Here is a 24,516-nt window from a genome sequence, read left to right on the forward strand (position 1 = left end):
GCCCCCCAGCAAAGCTGTTAAGTGTCACTTTCCTTCCCCATAACCCCCAGTTATTCTTTGCTTTGATCACGGGTGGATGGCGAAGATGGTGTTTGAAGATATTTAATCCTTTTATGGGTACTTTTCCCTGCAAGCAAGGATTGGGGTTATGCTTTGTCCACGTCAATCTCTTTAGTAAGAGTAGTGGTGGCTTTTAGCAGTTAAAAGGTGGTGAAGTAGTCTTTGCTTTACTTTAGACACGTTGCTACACCTTTGCAGAAAGCCAAAGTTGGTTACTCTGTTCTTTCTTTCTCCAACATAGGTGTGTCCGGTCCACGGCGTCATCCTTACTTGTGGGATATTCTCTTCCCCAACAGGAAATGGCAAAGAGCCCAGCAAAGCTGGTCACATGATCCCTCCTAGGCTCCGCCTACCCCAGTCATTCTCTTTGCCGTTGTACAGGCAACATCTCCACGGAGATGGCTTAGAGTTTTTTAGTGTTTAACTGTAGTTTTTATTATTCAATCAAGAGTTTGTTATTTTAAAATAGTGCTGGTATGTACTATTTACTCAGAAACAGAAAAGAGATGAAGATTTCTGTTTGTATGAGGAAAATGATTTTAGCACCGTAACTAAAATCCATGGCTGTTCCACACAGGACTGTTGAGAGCAATTAACTTCAGTTGGGGGAACAGTGTGCAGTCTCTTACTGCTTGAGGTATGACACATTCTAACAAGACGATGTAATGCTGGAAGCTGTCATTTTCCCTATGGGATCCGGTAAGCCATGTTTATTAAGATAGTAAATAAGGGCTTCACAAGGGCTTATTAAGACTGTAGACTTTTTCTGGGCTAAATCGATTCATTATTAACACTTATTTAGCCTTGAGGAATCATTTATTCTGGGTATTTTGATATGATTATATCGGCAGGCACTGTTTTAGACACCTTATTCTTTAGGGACTTTCCCTAATCATAGTCAGAGCCTCATTTTCGCGCCGGTATGGCGCACTTGTTTTTGAGGACAGCATGGCATGCAGCTGCATGTGTGTGGAGCTCTGATACATAGAAAAGTCTTTCTGAAGGCATCATTTGGTATCGTATTCCCCTTTGGGCTTGGTTGGGTCTCAGCAAAGCAGATTCCAGGGACTGTAAAGGGGTTAAATATAAAAACGGCTCCGGTTCCGTTATTTTAAGGGTTAAAGCTTCCAAATTTGGTGTGCAATACTTTTAAGGCTTTAAGACAATGTGGTGAAATTTTGGTGAATTTTGAACAATTCCTTCATACTTTTTCGCAATTGCAATAATAAAGTGTGTTTAGTTTAAAATTTAAAGTGACAGTAACGGTTTTATTTTAAAACGTTTTTTGTGCTTTGTTATCAAGTTTATGCCTGTTTAACATGTCTGAACTACCAGATAGATTGTGTTCTGACTGTGGGGAAACCAAGGTTCCTTCTCATTTAACTATATGTATTTTATGTCATAAAAAAATTTAGTAAAAATGATGCCCAAGATGATTCCTCAAGTGAGGGGAGTAAGCATGGTACTGCATCATCCCCTCCTTCGTCTACACCAGTCTTGCCCATACAGGAGGCCCCTAGTACATCTAGTGCGCCAATACTCCTTACTATGCAACATTTAACGGCTGTAATGGATAATTCTATCAAAAACATTTTAGCCAATATGCCCACTTATCAGCGAAAGCGCGACTGCTCTGTTTTAGAAAATTCTGTAGAGCATGAGAACGCTGATGATATGGTTTCTGAAGGGCCCCTACACCAATCTGAGGGGGCCAGGGAGGTTTTGTCTGAGGGAGAAATTTCAGATTCAGGAAACATTTCTCAACAAGCTGAACCTGATGTGATTACTTTTAAATTTAAGTTGGAACATCTCCGCGCTCTGCTTAAGGAGGTGTTATCCAATTTGGATGATTGTGATTATCTGGTCATTCCAGAACCACTATGTAAAATGGAAAAGTTCTTAGTGGCCCCGGGGCCCCCCGAAGCTTTTCCTATATCCAAGCGGGTGGCGTACATTGTTAGTAAAGAATGGGACAGGCCCGGTATACCTTTAGTACCTCCCCCCATATTTATAAAATTGTTTTCCTATAGTCGACCCCAGAAAGGACTGATGGCAGACAGTCCCCAAGGTCGAGGGGGCGGTTTCTACTCTACACAAGCGCGCCACTATACCCATAGAAGATAGTTGTGCTTTCCAAGATCCTATGGATAAAAAATTAGAAGGTCTGCTAAAGATGTTTGTTCAGCAAGGTTCCCTTCTACAACCAATTGCATGCATTGTCCCTGTCACTGCAGCCGCGTGTTTCTAGTTTGATGAGCTAGGAAAGGCGATTATTAGTAATTCTTCTTCTTATGAGGAGATTATGGACAGAATTCGTGCTCTTAAATTGGCTAATTCTTTCACCCTAGACGCCACCTTGCAATTGGCTAGGTTAGCGGCGAAAAAATTCTGGGTTTGCTATTGTGGCGCAGAGCGCTTGGTTAAAATCTTGGGCAGCGGATGCGTCTTCCAAGAACAAATTGCTTGACATTCCTTTCAAGGGGAAAACACTCTTTGGCCCTGACTTGAAAGAGATTATCTCTGATATCACTGGGGGCAAGGGCCACGCCCTTCCTCAGGATAGGTCTTTTCAAGACCAAAAATAAACCTAAGTTTCGTCCCTTTCGCAGAAACGGATCAGCCCCAAGGGCTACGTCCTCTAAGCAGGAAGGTAATACTTCTCAAGCCAATCCAGCCTGGAGACCTATGCAAGGCTGGAGCAAAGGAAAGCAGGCCAGGAAACCTGCCACTGCTACCAAGACAGCATGAAATGCGGGCCCCCGATCCGGGACCGGATCTGGTGGGGGGCAGACTCTCTCTCTTCGCTCAGGCTTGGGAAAGAGATGTTCTGGATCCTTGGGCGCTAGAAATAGTCTCCCAAGGTTATTCTCTGGAGTTCAAGGGGCCTCCTCCAAGGGGGAGGTTCCACAGGTCTCAGTTGTCTTCAGACCACATAAGAAGACAGGCATTCTTACATTGGGTAGAAGACCTGCTAAAAATGGGAGTGATTCATCCTGTTCCATTAGGAGAACAAGGGATGGGGTTCTACTCCAATCTGTTCATAGTTCCCAAAAAAGAGGGAACGTTCAGACCAATCTTAGATCTCAAGATCTTGAACAAGTTTCTCAAGGTTCCATCGTTCAAGATGGAAACCATTCGAAAACTTCTTCCTTCCATCCAGGAAGGTCAATTCATGACCAAGGTGGATTTCAAGGATGCGTATCTACATATTCCTATCCACAAGGAACATCATCGGTTCCTAAGGTTTGCATTCCTGGACAAGCATTTCCAGTTCGTGGCATTTTCTTTCGGATTAGCCACTGCTCCTAGGATTTTCTCATAGGTACTGGGGTCCCTTCTGGCGGTGCTAAGACCAAGGGGCATTGCTGTAGTACCTTACTTGGACGACATTCTGATTCGAGCGTCGTCCCTTCCTCAAGTAAAGGCTCACACGGACATTGTCCTGGCCTTTCTCAGATCTCACGGATGGAAAGTGAACGTGGAAAAGAGTTCTCTATCTCCGTCAACGAGGGTTCCCTTCTTGGGAACTATAATAGACTCCTTAGAAATGAGGATTTTTCTGACAGAAGCCAGTAAAACAAAACTTCTAGACTCTTGTCGGATACTTCATTCCGTTCCTCTTCCTTCCATAGCGCAGTGCATGGAAGTGATAGGTTTGATGGTAGCGGCAATGGACATAGTTCCTTTTGTGCGCATTCATCTAAGACCATTACAACTGTTCATGCTCAGTCAGTGGAATGGGGACTATTCAGACTTGTCTCCGAAGATACAAGTAAATCAGAGGACCAGAGACTCATTCCGTTGGTGGCTGTCCCTGGACAACCTGTCACAAGGGATGACCTTCCGCAGACCAGAGTGGGTCATTGTCACGACCGACGCCAGTCTGATGGGCTGGGGCGCGGTCTGGGGATCCCTGAAAGCTCAGGGTCTTTGGTCTCGGGTAGAATCTCTTCTACCGATAAATATTCTGGAACTGAGAGCGATATTCAATGCTCTCAAAGCTTGGCCTCAGCTAGCGAGGGCCAAGTTCATACATCAACCATCAGGGGGGAACAAGGAGTTCCCTAGCGATGGAAGAAGTGACCAAAATCATTCTATGGGCGGAGTCTCACTCCTGCCACCTGTCTGCTATCCACATCCCAGGAGTGGAAAATTGGGAAGCGGATTTTCTGAGTCGTCAGACATTGCATCCGGGGGAGTGGGAACTCCATCCGGAAATCTTTGCCCAAGTCACTCAACCGTGGGGCATTCCAGACATGGATCTGATGGCCTCTCGTCAGAACTTCAGAGTTCCTTACTACGGGTACAGATCCAGGGATCCCAAGGCGGCTCTAGTGGATGCACTAGTAGCACCTTGGACCTTCAAACTAGCTTATGTGTTCCCGCCGTTTCCTCTCATCCCCAGGCTGGTAGCCAGGATCAATCAGGAGAGGGCGTCGGTGATTTTGATAGCTCCTGCGTGGCCACGCAGGACTTGGTATGCAGATCTGGTGAATATGTCATCGGCTCCACCATGGAAGCTACCTTTGACAGACCTTCTTGTTCTAGGTCCGTTCGACCCACTCCAGCTGACTGCTTGGAGATTGATCGCTTGATCTTATCAAAGCGAGGGTTCTCAGATTCTGTTATTAATACTCTTGTTCAGGCCTGAAAGCCTGTAACCAGAAAAATTACCACATAATTTGGTATATCTGTTGGTGTGAATCTGCAGGATTCCCTTGGGACAAGGTTAAGATTCCTAAGAGTCTATCCTTCCTTCGAGAAGGATTGAAAAAAGGATTATCTGCAAGTTCCTTGATGGGACAGATTTCTGCCTTGTCTGTGTTACTTCACAAAAAAGCTGGCAGCTGTGCCGGATGTTCTAGCCTTTGTTCAGGCTCTGGTTAGAATCAAGCCTGTTTACAAAATTTTGACTCCTCCTGGGAGTCTCAACCTAGTTCTTTCAGTTCTTCAGGGGGTTCCGTTTGAACCCTTACATTCCGTTGATATTAAGTTATTATCTTGGAAAGTTTTGTTTTTGGTTGCAATTTCTTCTGCTAGAAGAGTTTCAGAATTATCTGCTCTGCAGTGTTCTTCTCCTTATCTGGTGTTCCATGCAGATAAGGTGGTTTTGCGTACTAAACCTGGTTTTCTTCCAAAAGTTGTTTCTAACAAAAACATTAACCAGGAGATAGTTGTGCCTTCTTTGTGTCCTAATCCAGTTTCAAAGAAGGAACGTTTGTTGCACAACTTGGATGTAGTTCGTGCTCTCAAAGTTTACTTAGCAGCTACTAAGGATTTCAGACAAACTTTGTCTTTGTTTGTTGTTTATTCTGGTAAACGGAGAGGTCAAAAAGCAACTTCTACCTCTCTCTCCTTCTGGATTAAAAGCATTATCCGATTGGCTTATGAGACTGCCGGACGGCAGCCTCCTGAAAGAATCACAGCTCACTCCACTAGGGCTGTGGCTTCCACATGGGCCTTCAAGAACGAGGCTTCTGTTGATCAGATATGTAAGGCAGCGACTTGGTCTTCACTGCACACTTTTTCTAAATTTTACAAATTTGATACTTTTGCTTCTTCTGAGGCTATTTTTGGGAGAAAGGTTTTGCAAGCCGTGGTGCCTTCCATTTAGGTGACCTGATTTGCTCCCTCCCTTCATCCGTGTCCTAAAGCTTTGGTATTGGTTCCCACAAGTAAGGATGACGCCGTGGACCGGACACACCTATGTTGGAGAAAACAGAATTTATGTTTACCTGATAAATTACTTTCTCCAACGGTGTGTCCGGTCCACGGCCCGCCCTGGTTTTTTTCATCAGGTCTGATAATTTATTTTCTTTAACTACAGTCACCACGGTAACATATGGTTTCTCCTATGCAAATATTCCTCCTTAACGTCGGTCGAATGACTGGGGTAGGCGGAGCCTAGGAGGGATCATGTGACCAGCTTTGCTGGGCTCTTTGCCATTTCCTGTTGGGGAAGAGAATATCCCACAAGTAAGGATGACGCCGTGGACCGGACACACCGTTGGAGAAAGTAATTTATCAGGTAAACATAAATTCTGTTTTTCCTGCAGGTCCATGACAGGGAGTGGAGTGCCTGTCCAACCTCAGTAGCGGTTATCTGTCCTGCGGGATCTAAGGTAAGTGCCTTTGCCTTCTAGGTACTGAAGGATCGCAGCACTTAAGTGGTTAATCCTCATATGAATCAATTTTGGTACAAAGTTATCCTTTTTTAGTTAGATACATTTTTGGAAAGATGTATTTATATTATGTGCTTAGACGTATAATAGAAAAATATAAAGGTTCACAGTAAGAGACTTTAGGACTTTTAAAAGTTTACTTGGCTGAGGGGTTAAAGGTTTTCCCTTTATTGGAACATAGACATATATTTGGCATTGGCTTTGACTCTTACTATGTTCCAAGCATGTTTGGATCAGTTAAAAGGGAGATTTTATTAGCGGTTTTGCTTTGAGACTTTTTTTTACTATTTTGCGCTCTTTTTAGTGGTGCAGTTAATTTCTGATCCGTTCACTTGACGCCCGCACTTCCGTTGTATCTGAAAGAAGCTCAGTGAGGCTGTAGTGCTTAGGTGTATCGCATTTAAGATCAGTGTCGGCTTTCAGGCTGTACTTTTCTTCATTTAACGGATCGCTTTTTCAAGAGGAGAGGATCTTGGCACGGAGAGTGTGGCTTCCTCTTGCTAGTGTGGTGTCTTTCCTGTCCGGTAGGAGCCTCAGGCATTCTGAGGTTACTTATTAGGGGTTTAGTTTATTTTCTTATGCTAATGATAAAAATCTCTAATAAAATTCCCTAATAAAATTTAAAAATTCTTTTTATTCAATAATTGGATTATTTTAGGATCAGAATTCTGTAACTATGGATTCAGAATTAGAGTCTATGTCTGTGGATAAATGCTTACTATGTTTAGAGGCTCAAATTGTTCCTCATGCTTAGTTAAGACTTTAAAATGTATTTATTAATGCTGTGCATGACATCCCTCAGCTTTCTGCTCAAACGTCCCAAGCCTTAATTGTTTCTCATTCGGTGCCTTCTGTGTCATCTCAACCACCTGGAGGTGTTTATTTACCTGGGGATTTTGCCACTCAGATTACTCTTGCAGTATCGGCGGCTTTGTCAGCTTTCCCTTCTTCGGGGAAGCGGAAACATTTGTCTGCTAGTAAGGTTTCTGACCCCTCTAAATCTGCGCTGGTCAACCTTTTTCAATTGTCTGATGAATTGAATACTTCAGTAGCTTCTGATGGTGAAATCTCAGACTCTGACACTTTGGTGGAAAAATCTTCAGAATCTGAAGCGATAAATTTTAGATATAAGCTTGAACACCTCCAGATACCGCTGAAGGAGGTTCTAGCTACTTTGGACGACTCTGAACCTTCGGTTGCTGTCAACCCCAAGAAATCTTCTAAACTGGATAGAGTTTGATTCTCCATCTTCTCAGGATGTTTTTCCTGTTCCAAGGAAGATGTCTGAAATTATAGCTCAGGAATGGGATAAGCCAGGGGTTCTTTTTCCCCTTTCCCTGTTTTTAAAAAAATGTTTCCTGTTGCTGACTTTATTCGTGAATCATGGCACACTGTGCCTAAAGTAGAAGGCGCTATCTCTACTATTGCTAAAAGAACTACCATTCCTATTGAGAATAGTTATTTTTTTTAAGGATCCAATGGATAAGAAGCTAGAGGCTTACTTAAAAAATATATATAATTTATGTAAGAACTTACCTGATAAATTTCTCTTTAATATTGGCAAGAGTCCATGAGCTAGTGATGTATGGGATATACATTCCTACCGGGAGGGGGCAAAGTTTCCCAAACCTCAAAATGCCTATAAATACACCTCCCACCACACCCACAACTCAGTTTGTTTAACAAATAGCCAAGTAGTGATGTGATAACAAAAGGAGTAAAAAAGCATACAAAAAGAGTAACTGGAAATATAATTGTGCTTTTATACAAAAAAACATAACCACCATAAAAAGGGTGGGCCTCATGGACTCTTGCCAATATGAAAGAAATTAATTTATCAGGTAAGTTCTTACATAAATTGTTTTATTTCATGTAATTGGCAAGAGTTTATGAGCTAGTGACGTATGGGATAGAAATACCTAAGATGGGGGAGTCCACTGAAGTGTCACTATAGAGGGAGGGATACAATTAGTTATTTCCACTGAGAAATTAAATCCACACAATAATTAGTTTTTATTAAACTTACATCAAAAGCAGTAGAATCAAACTGACAGCTGCCTGAAGAACTTTCTACCAAAGATTGCTTCAGAAGAAGCAAATACATCAAAATGGTAAAAACTATAAAAGTCTGCAAAGACCAAATTACTGATTTGCAAATTTAATCATCCAAAGCATCATTCTGAAAAAGCCCAAGAAATGGCGACTGAACTTAGTAGAATGAGCTGTAATCTCTGAGAAGGAGCCTGCCCTGCCTCCAAATAAGCCTTGGGAAACAAAATGTTTAACCAGGATGCCAAAGAAATGGCAGAGGCTTGCTAATCGTTTCTGGAACTAGAAAAAGACTAGAAGTCTTCTGATATCCTAGAAACTTTGATATAGAATTACAAAGCTCTTACCACATTCAAAGAATGTAAAGAACTCTCAAAGAATTCTTTAGGATTAGGACACAAAGAAGGAACAACAATTTCTCTACTAATGTTGTTCAAATTCACAACCTTAGGAAGAGAAAAAATAAAGCAGTCCACAAAACCACTTATCTAGATGAAAAATTAGATAAGGAGACGCACAAGAGAGGGCTAATAAATCAGAAACTCTTCTAGCAGAAGAGATAGCAAAAAGAACACTACTTTTCAAGAAAGTAGATAATCTTCAAAGAAAATATAGGCTCAAAAGAAAGAGCATGCAGAATCCTTAAACCAAATTAAGACTCCAAAAAGGAGAAATTAATAATTAACAGGCTTGATACATACCAAAGCCTGAACAAAACAGTGAATATCAGGAAGTTAAGCAATCTTTCTAAGAAATAAAACGGAACAGAGATTTGTCCCTTCAAAAAATTTGCAGACAAACTTTATCCAAACCATCCTGAAGAAACTGTAAAATCCTAGGAATTCTTAAAGAATGCCAAGAGAATTCATGAGACAAACACCATAAAATATAGGTTTTCCAAACATGATAATACATGTTCATTGAAACACTAATCAATTTCCATACCTTCAAATTAGTAATTTGAGATCCCGATGGAAAAATAGTCCTTGAAACAAGATTGCTGGCCAAAGAGAAAAGCGGCCAAGGATGGCAACTGGACATCCGGACAAGATCCACATACCAAACCTGTGAGGCCATGCTGATGCTATCAGAAACACATGAGACTGGAGATCACCATTGGAAGAAAAAAACAGACACAGAAACATGTAGCCAGGTTGCAAAACCAAGACACTGCTAATGCATCCACCATCTCCGCCTGAGGGTCCCTGGACCTGAAAAGGTACCTGGGAAACTGAGAAAACACATCTGTATAAAGATACCACTCTCCCGGAGTAAAGTCTGACGGCCAAGATAATCCACCTCCAAAATGTCTAAACCTGATATATGAATCATAGAAAATAGACAGGAGATGAATTCCACCTAAGAACGTATTCAAGATACTTCTAAATTGCTAAGGAACTGCGAGTCCCTATTTGATGATTGACATATGCCACAGTTGTGATATTGTCTGTCTAAAAGCAAAATGAAAAAGTTCTCGTAAAAGAGGCCAAGCCTGGAAGAACTTTGAAAATAGAGTTCTAAAATATCGATTGGTAACCTCGCCTCTTGAGGTTTCCAAACCCCTTGTGCTTCCCAACCTGTAAGACTTGCATCTAATAAGAATACAGTTCAGGAAGGACGTACAAAAGGAGGCCCCCTAAATAAAACGATGATAATCTAATCACCAAATCAGAGAGAGTTGAGTGTTGGGATCAACTGTGATATCTGAAAACAACCCATGCACCATTGATTCAGTATGCAAAGCTAAAGAGGTCTCAGATGAAAAACGAGCAAAGGGAACCACGTCCGATGCTGTTATGAGACCTAAAACTTCCATGCACATAGCAACTGAAAGGAATGTTCTAGACTGTAAGTTAGACAGGCTAACGCCTAATACAATTGTCTCTTGACCTATAAAGACAAAGTCATGAACACTGAATCCATCTAGAAACCCAAAAAAAAGGGAACCCTTGTCTGAGGAATCGCGAAACTCTTAGGTAAATTAAATCCTCTAACCATGTCTTAACCATGTCTTGAAGAAACAAAACTAGTTGATTCATGAGAGATTCTAATAAAAGAAAAGATTAGACACACACGGTTAAGACTTTTACGGATCTGAGAACGAGATATGATATCCCCAAGACGCAATTTTATGCTTATCTCCAAATACGCCACTATATTGATAATCTTAAACAAAAAGATCCAAACTTCTGGAGCACCCCGGTGTTTGCTATCATACAAACTTTATTTAAATTGGGGAATTTCTCGATGTCCAGTATATATAAGACATTAATGCATAAGTCAATGACTGACTGTCAAAGCATCACTTTAGATAAGTGGAGGGTAAGAGGAATGAATGATATCACCAACATAGACATCCAGAAAAGTTTGGAACTAACTAAGAAGGCAACACTGAGCATGCCCCTGCGTGAGTCACAAGTGAGAATGTTGCATTTTGATTACATTACCCCTAATAGGATCTCCAAATGGAATCCACACTTGCCAAACAGGTGTGGCAAGTGTGGAGCTGCGGCTCCAGATGTCCCACACTATTTTTATTACTGTCCCCTGGTGAGACAGTTTTGGGCCAGACTGCAATACTGGCTTAAAGGCATATTGGACACCTCAGTTGCCCTACAGCTAGACCAAATATGCTTTTTTAGATGGCGCAACACTCCTCACAAATACCACACATTGCTGACATTGACGACGCTGCTTGCCAGACACTGCATACTATGTTTATGGACAGATAGAAAACCACCAACTATGGGGCAATTTAAGCGCAAACTATTTAAGCATCTATTCATTGAGCAGTTTGACGTCAGATTGGACACTGACCATAGACTAAGACCCTTTTTAACAAAGTGGGGACCCTTTTTGAAAAAACAGACTCCCACAATACAAAGACAAATACTCGGCCCATTTTCCCAAACGGAAACTCTTTTAGAGGCATCCCTAAGGGGAGAATGGACAGCACTATATGATAAAGACGCGTCAGTAGTGGATGACGGACAGGGTGAGATCCTAATTTCACAAGTACTATAGATCGGAAAATTAAGACCCAAGCTAGAGGCCATGTATGGAACGGGGGAGGGGTAGGGGGAGGGAGACCCCTTAGAAATAACTTTTTTTTTTTTTTCTCCCCAAAAATGTACCAGACCCCAAGGTACATTTGGAACCACCCATGGGTGAGGTTACATGTTGATGTAAGGTGTTAAGTTATAAATGTATAAAAATAAAAAAGTTAAGGGGGGAAGAGAACGGCAAAATTCTGATAACTATCAATCTCTAAATTCTAAACAGGTGTAAGATGTAAGAGACTCAAATCACCACTGTCAAGTTAGATTCTGGTTGTGGATCTCAACATTTGTGGGATGCAATTGATATGTTATTTGTATATTTCTAGACGAGTTGTAACTGTTTCTGATCCCCTTTTCTCTTCAATAAAAAGAATTAAAAAAAAAAAAAAAGAAAAGATTAAGCTAATACCAAGATACCATCCAAATAAGGAAACGCCACAATACCCTACTGTCTGATTACAGAAAGAAGGGCACCAAGAACCTTTGAAAAGATTCAGAAAGCTGTCGCTAGACCAAATGGAAAAGCGACAAATTGGTAAAGCTTACCTAAAAAAGAGAATCTCAGAAACCAAAAGTGGTCTGAACAAAAGGCATAATAGTCCATATAGTCGCCAACTGGAAAGTTGAGACTCTTACAAAACGATATACAGTTTTCAGATCCAAGATTGGACTGAATAAACCTTTCTTCTTTCGGACAAAGAATAGAATTGAATAGAAACCCAATCCCTGTTCCTGCTAAAGAACTGGTATAATCACTCCTGAAAAAAATACAGAGAATATCTTCCCATAGAAGGTCTCATTCTAAAAAATCTATTCAAAACCCTAAGAATAATATAGATTTTGGACTGAGGTTTCAAAGACAATTTAATCTACCCCCCACCAGAAGGACTGGTTTGAGAACCGCACCTTCATGCAGACTTAACTAGTAATTATATAGTGTTTTTCTCCCAGAAGGATAAAAAAAACACTTTTCCAATGCTTGCACTCACAGTTAACCAAATTAGCAGCTGATAGTTATTACCCCCCAATTAAATGGTACACAAAAAAATGACCTCAAAAGGCCGAAGGGCTGTATTAACCCTGCCGGAATATGTATCTATTACCCTTGGCTCTAGAACAAGCTTTTGTAGTCAGGACATTCACCAACTGATCTACATCACCGGACTAAAAGTAGGGCAGAAAAAACTCTAAACCTCCAGAAATAGTGGAGAAAATAGAAAACAAATTAATTATTAACAGATAGAGATAATACAATATATTTGAAACCATAATAATAGATATAGTAAATATAATAAAACGAATAAATCTGAAGTAAATAAACAGAGTTATATACTTGAGAATCTGAAACTGCTTATGCTAATTGTTCAACAAAAGATTAAGAGAATAGTAATGTCAGCCATAGATAAAGCTGAGCTAAAAATATAAACAGTAAGTGAATATGCTCTACTAAGGTTATATTCAAACTCTAAAGAATCTTAAAAATAAGTACCAATTTCCATAGAAATAGTAGTACAGTCCTCAAAAGGAATCCGGATAAACTATTCTCTAGAAAATATTACAGATGGTATATTTAATAGGAAAAAACCTCAGGAGCACATCCAGATTTAAAAATGAATAATAACAGTTAATAGGAAGACTAGGCTCCTAAAAGCTAAAAATAACAATTTCCTTAAAGAACAAAAAATGCTCAAATGAAAAATAAGGAGAATTTGTACAAAACTGTCTCTGATACAGGATCCTTTGAGCCAAAGGAACCTTCATCAGTAGAATAAACTTAAAGGGACACTAAACCCAATTTTTTTCTTTCGTGATTCAGATAGAGCATGCAATTTTAAACAACTTTCTAATTTACTCCTATTATCAATTTTTCTTCGTTCTCTTGCGTTCTTTATTTGAAAAAGAAGGCATTTAAGCTATTTTTGGTTTAGAACCATGGAAAGCACTTGTTTATTGGTAGGTGAATTTACCAACCAATTAGCAAGAACAACACTGTGTTCACCAAAAATGGGCCGGCATCTAAACTTACATTTATTTTGCATGATGTACCGAGTCCACGGATTCATCCTTGTGGGATATTATCCTTCCTAACAGGAAGTGGCAAAGAGAGCACCACAGCAGAGCTGTCTATATAGCTCCCACCTTAACTCCACCCCCCAGTCATTCTCTTTGCCGGCTCTAAGCAGGAAGGGTAAAGTGAAAGAGGTGTTAAGCTGTTAGTTTAATTTTAACTACAATCAAGAGTTTATTTTTAAATGGTACCGGTGTGTACTATTTGCTCTCAGGCAGGACATAGATGAAGATTTCTGCCTGGAGGATTATGATCTTAGCATTTGTAACTAAGGTCTACTGCTGTTCCCACAGAAGCTGAGAAGTACAGGAAAACTTCAGTGTGAGGAACGGTTTCTTGCTATACAGCAATGAGGTATGTTCAGTCATATTTTCTGCGGAGACTGTGTTAAATCAGAAAGGCTGACAGTATCCCCATAAGGGGAAGGGTAAGCAGTAATCCTAGTATGAATGAGGCTTTACTAGCTTGCATAAAGGGCTAAGTTTTTTTGGGCACTCAGTTTATTAGAAAGTGGAGACAAACGTTTGTGTGTTCTGGGAGTAACGTTTTTTATGTTGTTGGGAACGTTTGCTTGAGGGGTCATTTGGCTTATTTTAGGGTTGTTATAACCAATATGGTTTTCAAACATGGTATGCTAGATTTGTGTAGGCCCCAGCAACATCGAGTGAGGTGGGCGGGGCCTATTTTCACGCCTCAGTTGCGTATTTAGTATTTCAGACAAGCAGCAAGCAACTTCTCCTGTGGTCCTGGGAGTCTTCTGAGGACCTATTCAAAGCTTTAAAGCCAGATTATTGTTCCTAAGAGCAGGTAGGGCCACAGCAGAGCTGTGGCAAGGTGCTAATAGGGGTTTTAACCAGTTTTTTGACAAATTTCAATCCGGCTTTGTCATTTGTGGGTTTGCTTATTTACTTGTGGTGCAAAACTTCTAAGGCTTAGTGGATACACTGTTAAAATTTCTGCAAATTTGAAGCAATTTTAACTTGTTTTGCAGTTTGTGTATGCCTTTTTTTCTCTTAAAGGCACAGTACCGTTTTTGCAATTTGTGTTTTTTTCAATAAATAGTGTTTTCCAAGCTTGCTTGCTTTATTACTAGTCTGTTAAACATGTCTGCCACTGAGGAAACTCATTGCTCAATTTGTTTGGAAAGCCATTGTGGAACCCCTCTTAGAATGTGTCCCACTTGTACTGATATGTCTATAAATTGCAAACAGCATATTTTGACTTATAAAAATTTGGCATTAAATGATTCTCAGACAGAAGGAAGTCAGGTTTTGCCATCTAGTTCTCCCCAAGTGTCACAACCGGTAACGCCCGCACAAGCGACGCCAAGTACTTCTAGTGCGTCTAATTCTTTCACCTTGCAAGATACGGACTTAGTGTTGGCATTTCTAAGGTCTCACGGGTGGAAGGTGAACGTAAAAAAGAGTTCTCTTTCCCCCCTCACAAGAGTTTCATTTCTAGGGACTCTGATAGACTCAGTGGACATGAAAATATATCTGACAGAGGTCAGGAAATCAAAGATTTTGTCCACCTGCCGAGCTCGTCACTCCATTCCTCGGCCATCAGTGGCTCAGTGTATGGAGATAATCGGTCTAATGGTAGCGGCAATGGACATAGTTCCGTTTGCTCGCTTGAATCTCAGACCAATGCAACTATGCTTGCTCAATCGGTGGAATGGGGATTATGTGGATTTATCTCCTCAGATATATCTGGATCAAGAGACCAGAGACTCTCTTCTTTGGTGGTTGTCACAGGATCATCTGTCCCATGGAATGTGTTTCCGCAGGCCAGAATGGGTTATAGTGACGACAGACGCCAGTCTTCTGGGCTGGGGTGCAGTCTGGAATTCCCTAAAGGCTCAGGGTTTGTGGACTCGGGAGGAGGCTCTCCTACCGATAAATATTCTGGCATTAAGAGCGATATTGAATGCTCTCCAGGTATGGCCTCAGCTGGCTTTGGCCAGATTCATCGGGTTTCAGTCGGACAACATCACGACTGTGGCTTATATCAATCATCAGGGTGGAACAAGGAGTTCCTTAGCGATGATAGAGGTCTCAAGGATAATCCGATGGGCAGAGGCTCACTCTTGCCATCTGTCAGCGATCTATATCCCAGGTGTAGAGAACTGGGAGGTAGACTTTCTAAGTCGTCAGACTTTCCACCCGGGGGAGTGGGAACTCCTTCCGGAGGTGTTTGCTCAACTGGTTCGGCTATGGGGCACACCAGAATTGGATCTGATGGCGTCTCGTCAGAATGCCAAACTTCCTTGTTACGGCTCCAGGTCAAGGGATCCTCAGGCTGTACTGATAGATGCTCTAGCAGTACCCTGGTCGTTCAACCTGGCTTATGTGTTTCCACCTTTCCCTCTCCTTCCACGTCTGATTGCCAGAATCAAACAGGAGAGAGCATCTGTGATTTTGATAGCGCCTGCGTGGCCACGCAGGACTTGGTATGCAGACCTGTTGGGCATGTCATCTCTTCCACCATGGTCTCTGCCGCTGAGACAGGACTTTCTGATTCAAGGTCCATTCAAGCATCCAAATCTAATTTATCTGCAACTGACTGCATGGAGATTGAACGCTTGATTCTATCAAAGCGGGCTTTCTCTGAGTCAGTCATAAATACCTTGATTCAGGCTCGAAAGCCTGTTACCAGGAAAATCTATCATAAGATATGGCGTAAATATCTTTTTTTGGTGCGAATCCAAGGGCTCCTCCTGGAGTAAAATCAGGATTCCTAGGATTTTGTCTTTTCTCCAAGAGGGTTTGGAGAAAGGATTGTCAGCTAGTTCTCTAAAGGGACAGATATCTGCTCTGTCTATTTTGTTGCATAAACGTCTGGCAGATGTTCCAGACGTTCGGGCTTTTTGTCAGGCTTTAGCTAGAATTAAGCCTGTGTTTAAATCTGTTGCTCTGCCATGGAGTCTAAATTTAGTTCTTAGAGTTCTTCAGGGGGTTCCGTTTGAACCCATGCATTCCATAGATATTAAGCTTTTATCTTGGAAAGTTTTGTTCTTAGTTGCTATCTCTTCAGCTCGAAGAGTTTCTGAGCGATCTGCGTTACAATGTGACTCGCCTTATCTTGTGTTCCATGCTGATAAGGTGGTTTTACGTACCAAGCCGGGATTCCTACCTAAGGTTGTTCCTTCTCTGTGTCCTAATCCTTCTTGTAAGAAGGAACATCTGTTGCACAACTTGGACGTGGTTCGTGCTTTGAAATTTTATTTGCAGGCAACCAAAGATTTTCGTCAAACATCTTCTTTGTTTATTGTCTATTCTGGAGACCGTAGGGGTCAAAAAGCTACGGCAACTTCTCTTTCCTTTTGGCTGAAAAGCATTATCCGTTTGGCTTATGAGACTGCTGGACAGCAGCCTCCTGAAAGGATTACAGCTCATTCTACTAGAGCGGTAGCTTCCACATGGGCTTTTAAAAATTATGCTTCTGTTGAACAGATTTGTAAGGCTGCGACTTGGTCTTTGCTTCATACCTTTTCCAAATTTTCCAAATTTGATACTTTTGCTTCTTCAGGGGCTATTTTTGGGAGAGAGGTTTTACAAGCAGTGGTGCCTTCCGTTTAGGTTTCTGTCTTGTCCCTCCCTTCATTCGTGTCCTAAAGCTTTGGTATTGGTATCCCACAAGTAAGGATGAATCCGTGGACTCAGTACATCATGCAAAAGAAAACAAAATTTATGCTTACCTGATAAATTTCTTTCTTTTGCGATGTACCAAGTCCACGGCCCGCCCTGTCTATTCAAGACAGATGGTATTTTTTATTTAAAACTTCAGTCATCTCTGCACCTTATAGTTTCTCGTTTTTCTTCCTTGGCCTTCGGTCGAATGACTGGGGGGGTGGAGTTACGGGGGGGGGGAGCTTATATAGACAGCTCTGATGTGGTGCTCTCTTTGCCACTTCCTGTTAGGAAGGATAATAAGGATGAATCCGTGGACTCGGTACATCGCAAAAGAAAGAAATTTATCAGGTAAGCATAAATTTTGTTTCTTGCATTTCAAATAAAGATACCAAGAGAATGAAAAGAATTTGATAATAGAGGTAAATTAGAAAGTTGCTTACATTTGCATGCTCTATCGGAATCACAATAGAAAAATTTTGGGTTCAGTGTCCCTTTAAGTATGCTGTTGGTCAGAACAAAATTAATTAAATTTTAACAATTTTGAAAAGACCTTGTAAGTTTACTTAAAGGCATAATAGCAGTCATAAACTTTTATGATTAAAGCAATAAAGTGATTTTTGCAGATGAAATCAAGTACATGAACTGAGACAGTAAAAACCGTAAATGTCATTGTACATATAGAAACATTATTAGCATAAAATATGATAAATAAATGCCGCATAATTGAGCTGAAGAAAATAACAGCTTAGTAATAAATAAAAAAACACACACTTAGCTTTGTAGAATTGTTTGATGGCATCATAGTTTCCACAGTGGCATCAGAGTCATGCTCAGAATGAGACATTTCGCAAAATGTAACAGAAAAAGAAAAACATTGTTTCCACAGTGTAACAGTTTCAGTAGATAGGAAAAAAAACAAAGATAGTATTTCTTTAAAACAAAAAATAAAATAAAAAAGCAGGCAGAATAGCTTTTCAAAAATCATGAAAACAGCGAGCAATAGAGGGAGAGGGATAAAATAACTACGTTTTGGCTCCAAAAAAGATGCATTATGCAAAAGGAAGTTAAAAAAAAATGTTGCCGCAAAACCAACACCAGGAAATGACACAACTCGTGTCATAACAAATGCGACTTCACGCCAAAAGAACTAGCGTCAACATAGATGCAGGAAATGATGAAATTTGCATCATCAAAGTGCAACTTCGCTACAAAAAATGTTCGCGCTAAGAATGATGCAATAAATAACAACATCGTTTTGTGTCCTCGCGAGCCTAGATGTGCCCGCAAAATAATTGAAAAACAAGTCAAATTAGAAAAAGACTGAAACCCCAGGTAAGAAAAAAAAAAAAGTTAAAATAAACTTCCCAAACATGATTCCAATACTGAAACTGTTTAGACTGCAAAGGGAAATATACATAGACCTGACTCATGGCAAATATAAGTAAAATAAATATATTTAAAACTTTATATTAATACATAAAGCGCCAAACTATAGCTAAGAGTGTCTTAAACAATGATACATACTTACTGAAAGACACCCATCCGCATATAGCAGACAGACAAACCAGTACTAAAAACTATCACTAGAGGTAATTGTATATATGAGTATATCGCCGATCTGAAAAGGGAGGTAGGAGATGAATCCCTACGACCGATAACGGAGAACCCTTGATAAGATTTCCCGTTGAAGAAACCATAAAATAGGCGATACTCTCTTCACATCCCTCTGACAAACACTGTACTCTGAGAGGAATTGGGCTTTAATATGCTGAGAAGCGCTTATCATAGAAGAAAAATCAAGCACAAACTTACTTCACCACCTCCATAGGAGGCAAAGTTTGTAAAACTGAGTTGTGGGTGTGGTGGGAGGTGTATTTATAGGCATTTTTAGGTTTGGGAAACTTTGCCCCCTCCTGGTAGTAATGTATATCCCATATGTCACTAGCTCATGGACTCTTGCCAATTACATGAAAGAAATATGTATATCCATATTATTTTAGAAGAGACTACAGTTGAGGAAATCCAAGATAGGATCAAAGCTTTTAAACTGGCCAATACATTTATCTGTGATGCCAATATGCAGATAATTAGACTGGGAGCTAAGATGTCTATCTTCACTGTGCTAGCCCGCAGAGCTCTGTGGTTATAATCTTGGTCGGCTGATGTCTTCTAAGGCCAAGCTTTTGACTTTACAAGGGTAAAACTCTGTTGGGGCCTGGTCTGGCGAAATCATTTCAGAGATTATGGGTGGAAAGGGATCTTTCCTACCTCAGGACAAGAAGAATAGACCTAAGGGTCGACAGTCTTCTAATTTTCGTTCCTTTCCCAACTTAAAGGAACAGAAGTCCTCCTTCCAAATCTGAACAATCCATGTCAAATTGGAAATCCAGCCAGCCTTGGAATAAGGGAAAGCAAAACATGAAGCCTTTCACCGATTCTAAATCGGCATGAAGGGTCTGCCCCCAATTTGATTGTGGATCAGGTAGGGGGCAGGCTTTCTTTTTTTCGTCAAGCTTGTATACGCGATGTCCCAGATCCGTGGGCTGTGGTCATAGTGTCCCAGGGTTACAAAATAAGATTCAAGTCTTGCCCTCCAAGGGGCATATTTCTCCTGTCAAGATTATCCTCAAACCAGGTAAAGAGGGAAGGCCTAGGATATTTTTTTAAAATCGATTTGTGATTCCCAAAAATGAGGGAACTTTCCATCCTATCCTAGATCTAAAGTGCCTCAACAAATTCCTCAGGATGCGGTCCTTCAATATGGAAAATATTCGTTCCATTCTTCCATTGGTTCAGGAAGGTCAGTTCATGACGAGGGACGCGTATCTACATGTTCCCATTCACAGGGATCATCACCAGTTTCTCAGGTTTGCTTTTCTGGACAAGCATTTCCAGTTTGTTGCACTTCCGTTTGGTCTTGCCACGGGTCCCAGAATATTCACAAAGGTTCTGGGGGCTCTATTGGCAGTGATCAGATCACAAGGAATTGCAGTGGCGCCTTGTGTAGACTATATCTTAGTTCAGGCGTCCTCTTTTCAACTAGCAAAATCTCAGAGAGATGTTGTCTTTTCTACGTTCCCATGGGTGGAAAGTGAATCTGGAAAAGAGTTCTTTAGTTCCAGGGAAAAGAGTTATGTTTCCTAGGGACAATCATAGATTCCCTGTCCATGAAGATTTTCCTGACGGACGTCAGAAAATCCAAACTTCTTGCTGCTTGCCTTTCTCTCCAGTCCATGGTGGCCATCATTCCTTTTGCTCGGTTCCATCTGCGACCGCTGTAGCTTTGCATGCTCAGTCAATGGAACGGAGACCATTCAGACTTATCACAGAGGATAAATCTGCACTCTCTGAAAAGAGACTCTCTCGTGGTGGATTTCAAAGGAATATCTGTCTGGAGGCACTTGCTTCCTGAGACCTTCCTGGGTAATTGTGACTACGGACGCCAGCCTGTCAGGCTGGGGAGCTGTTTGGGGTTCTCTGAAAGCTCTGGGCCTGTGGTCTCGGAAGAGTCCTCTCTTCCCATAAACATCTTGGAGTTGATAGCAATCTTCAATGCCTTGACAGCTTGGCCTCAATTATCTTTAGTCCGGTTTATCAGATTCCAGTCGGACAACATCACCTCAGTGGCTTACATCAACCACCAGGGAGGAACTCAAAGTTCTCTGGCTATGAAGGAGGTGACTCGCAGTGGGCAGAATCCAGATTTCAGGGGTGGAAAATTGGGAGGTGGACTTTTCATCCCAGGTAGTGGGCTCTCCATCTGGAAGTGTTCTCAAGGATAACCCTCAGGTTGGGGATTCCGGAGTTGGATCTAATGGCGTCTCCTCAGAATGCCAAGCTTCCAAGGTACGGTTCAAGGTCAAGAGATCCTCAGGCTGCTCTGGCGGTTCCTTGGGATTTCAGTCTAGCATACCTGTTTCCTTCTGAGGAAGGACCTTCTACTTCAGGGTCCATTCCTCCATCCAAATCTAGATTCACTGAAGCTGACTGCTTGGAGATTGAACGCCTAGTTCTGTCCAGACGTGTTTTTTCAGAAGCGATTGATACCATGCTTCAGTCTCGAAACTTGTTACTCGCGGGATTTGCCACAAAGTATGGCGTAAATACCTTTTATTGTTGAGAAGCTAAAGGCTTCTCATGGAGTCTGGTGAGGATTCCCAAATGTTATATTTTCTTCAGGATGGCCTTGAGAAATGTTTGTCAGTCAGATCTCTGCACTGTCTATTCTTTTGCACAAACGTTTGGCAGATTTACCAGATGTTCAAGGTTTTGTTCAGGCCATGGTCAGAATCAGCCCTGTGTTTAAACCTGTTGCTCCTCCTTGGAGCCTTAACCTAACCTCTGTTTGAGCCGATGCATGTTGTTGATATAAAGTTATCTTGGAAGGTTTTGTTTCTCCTTGCTATTTCTTCCGCTCACAGAGTTTCAGAGCTTTCTGCTCTGCTGTGTGATTCTCTGTACCTTATTTTTCATGCAGATAAGACGGTCCTCCGTTCTAAATTGGGGTTTCTCCCTAAGGTGGTGTCGGATCGAAACATTAATCAGGAAATTGTTGTTCCTTCTTTTTGTCCTAATCCTTCTTTCCATAAAGAACGTCTTTTGCATAACTTGGATGTTGTGCATGCTCTTAAATTTTACCTACAAGCTACTAAAGATTTTCGGCAATCTTCTGCCCTGTTCGTTGTTTTCTCTGGAAAGCGTACGGGTCAGAAGGCCACTTCTGTTCTTTCCATCTGGTTAAGAAGTATGATTTGTTTTGCTTATGAGATTGCTGGACAGCAGCCTTCTAAGGGAATTACGGCTCATTTCTCTAGGGCTGTCTCCCCATCTTGGGCTTTCAAAAATGAAGCCTCTGTGGAACAGATTTGCAAGGCAGCAACATGGTCCTCTTTTTTTTTTTTTTTTTTTTCCAAATTCTACAAATTTGATACCTTCGCCTCGACTGAGGCCTCTTTTGGGAGAAAGGTTCTTCATGCGGTGGTGTCTTCTGTTTAGGTCCTCCTGCCTTGTTCTCCCTCCCTGATCATTCAGTGTCCTCTATCTTGGGTATTGGTTCCCACTAGTAATTGGAATGACGTCATGGACTCTCCATGCCCGGAAAGAATTTTATCAGGTAAGCATAAATTTTGTTTTTCCCATTTTTACATCTCCTGTTTTTTTTGGCTGTGTGTGACTCTGTGGCTGGAGGTAGGTGGAGTGGAAAGGACAGATGTGGTTGATGCACTGAAGTTCTCTTGCATTTAAGTAGGTAGGAACATTCTTCATTCAGAGGGATATCTTGTACTTGTGTGCTGCTAGTCTGAATTTGAAGCTTTAGCAATGTTTTCTCACCTAGTATTGGTTATATAATTGCTACAAATGTTTAATAAAATACTATGAAAAATATGCTCAGTTTAGTAGCTTTTTGTCATTCATATTATCTGCTTTTTCAGGTTATATATTTTTATCTGAGTTGTGTTCCAAAGGCCCAGCATTCCAAAATATTGGAGCGCTTTTCTTCCATGATGCCTACAAATCTTGGTCTTGCACTCAGGTAATACACTTTTCAGTCTTTTAGAACTGTTCTGCTAGATTACTTAACTGAATTTTTTGCTAATGTATTTATGGGATATAAGATCCTAAATAACCTGCTCATTATTGCTGGAACATTTTTGTTTTACTGTTCCTGCTCTCGGCTTATGTATAATGCAAATGACTGCTTGTTCATGATCTCTGTGGTGCTGAGTGCTTTTGCTCTTTATAGAGTGAAGATACCCTTTTTTACAACCATATCCGTATTGACATATAGATGTCCTTCGACCGCTTTGGTTGGTAGAAACACCAACCATAAATTGGGTTTGTAACTGCCTGCTATAGGGGGATGAGCTGCTCCACCTGATGTAGTGATTTAACACTCACAAACTTCTGGGTGCCATTCATGCATACTCCTGTATGCCTACCACAACAAATATGATTCTATATTGAGTGTGGGTAATCTTTATAGGTAACTATGGGTTTGAAATAACATTTTTTTCATAATGTTTACAGGCTTTACACGGTTTTAACAAGAGGTGGCTTTTGATCATTTTGACATACAAATTTTGAATTGTATCCGTTTTATATTTTTATAATATGATTAAATGGTATTGTGGGAAAGCTTGCTAAAGTTTCGCTGTTTTTTTTTTTTTCCTGCGGCATACATAGTATCTTTTTACTCATTGAATTCTAGAATTAAAAGGACAGTAAAGTCAAAATTAAAATTTCATGATTCGGACAGAGCATGCGATTTTAAATAACTTTCCAATTACTTCTGTTATAAAATTTGCCTTGTTCTTTTTGTATCTTTTATTTAAGAGTAAAACTAGGTATGGCATGCTATATTCAAATCATTAAGTTTAATTTTGACTTTACTGTCTCTTTAATCCTTTTTTTTTCCCCTTTTTTTCTTCTCATTGGTGTGGTATAAGGGTTATTTTTTTAATATTAAATTTATAAAATCTGATATATATACTTGTTTTAATTTAAGGGATATTTTAAGTTGTCATTTTAAGTTTATGTTGGTTTTAGTACACATTAGATCTTCTTTGCTCTTTTAAGTTTCTGATATCTATTGGTCAATTAAGGGACGTGTAACCAAACCTTTTCTCTTATGATTCAGAAAGCGCATACAATTTCAACTTCACAATTTACTTCTTATCAAATTTGCTTCATTCTGCTGGTATCCTTTATTCAAGAAACATTACCTGTTCTGAATCATGAAAGTTTGGTTTGACTTTACTATCCCTTTTTAATTAGAGTGTGTGTATGTTTTATATTGGCAAACCCAGAATGTACTTAAAGGGACAGAAGACATAAATGTCACAGCGAGTCCGGGGCATATAACTGAATGTAGTGCGCTCCTGTGCTTGGTAAAGCCAGGAGAGTATTACATTTAGTTATATGCCGCAATCAGACGCGCTGTCATTACACAGCGCACCCGTGAGGCCCTTCTGAAAAGAAAAAATTCAGATGAGGCTTGCGAGGAATGAAAGCTTAAAGTATAGCTTGGGGGTAAATCAAATTGCTTTTATTTTTTGTCATTAGGATAATGTTTTACATTTACTGTCCCTTTTAATATAGTTTCAAAGTTGCACTTGAATTCTTAAGATTTGTTTGTGTAATCTGGAAATTTTAATAGCTACTTGGGTCAGAAAATAACACTTCATACCTCTCAAAACTCCACCCTGAAAGAAAAGATAAACTAACAATTGACTTATTTATGCTCCCGTGCTGGGTAAAACCGGGAGAGCGCTACATTTAGTTCTATGCCACAATCTGGCACTCAGTGATTTCACAGAACACCGTGAAGCAATTTCCATCTTAATATGAGGAGAGTCCATGGCTTCATTCCTTACTTGTGGGAATACAGAACCTGGCCACCAGGAGGATCCAAAGACACCCCCAGCCAAAGGCTTAAATACCTCCCCCATTCCCCTCATCCCCCAGTC

The 24,516-nt window shown here is 40.7% G+C and overlaps 1 protein-coding gene across 3 annotated transcripts in view; it reads left to right on the plus strand.

Moving 5' to 3' along the window:
• The window catches only part of ZFC3H1 (zinc finger C3H1-type containing), a 635,174-nt gene that overhangs the window by 599,802 nt on the left and 10,856 nt on the right, over positions 1 to 24,516 (plus strand). For all 3 annotated transcript variants that reach the window (XM_053716781.1, XM_053716782.1, XM_053716783.1), the window contains one exon: positions 22,483 to 22,583. In XM_053716781.1, the coding sequence (XP_053572756.1) occupies positions 22,483 to 22,583 (101 nt within the window). The remainder of the gene's footprint in view (positions 1 to 22,482; positions 22,584 to 24,516) is intronic.

This window comes from Bombina bombina, chromosome 6 (genome assembly GCF_027579735.1).
Source record: "Bombina bombina isolate aBomBom1 chromosome 6, aBomBom1.pri, whole genome shotgun sequence".
NCBI classification, from domain to species: domain Eukaryota; kingdom Metazoa; phylum Chordata; class Amphibia; order Anura; family Bombinatoridae; genus Bombina; species Bombina bombina.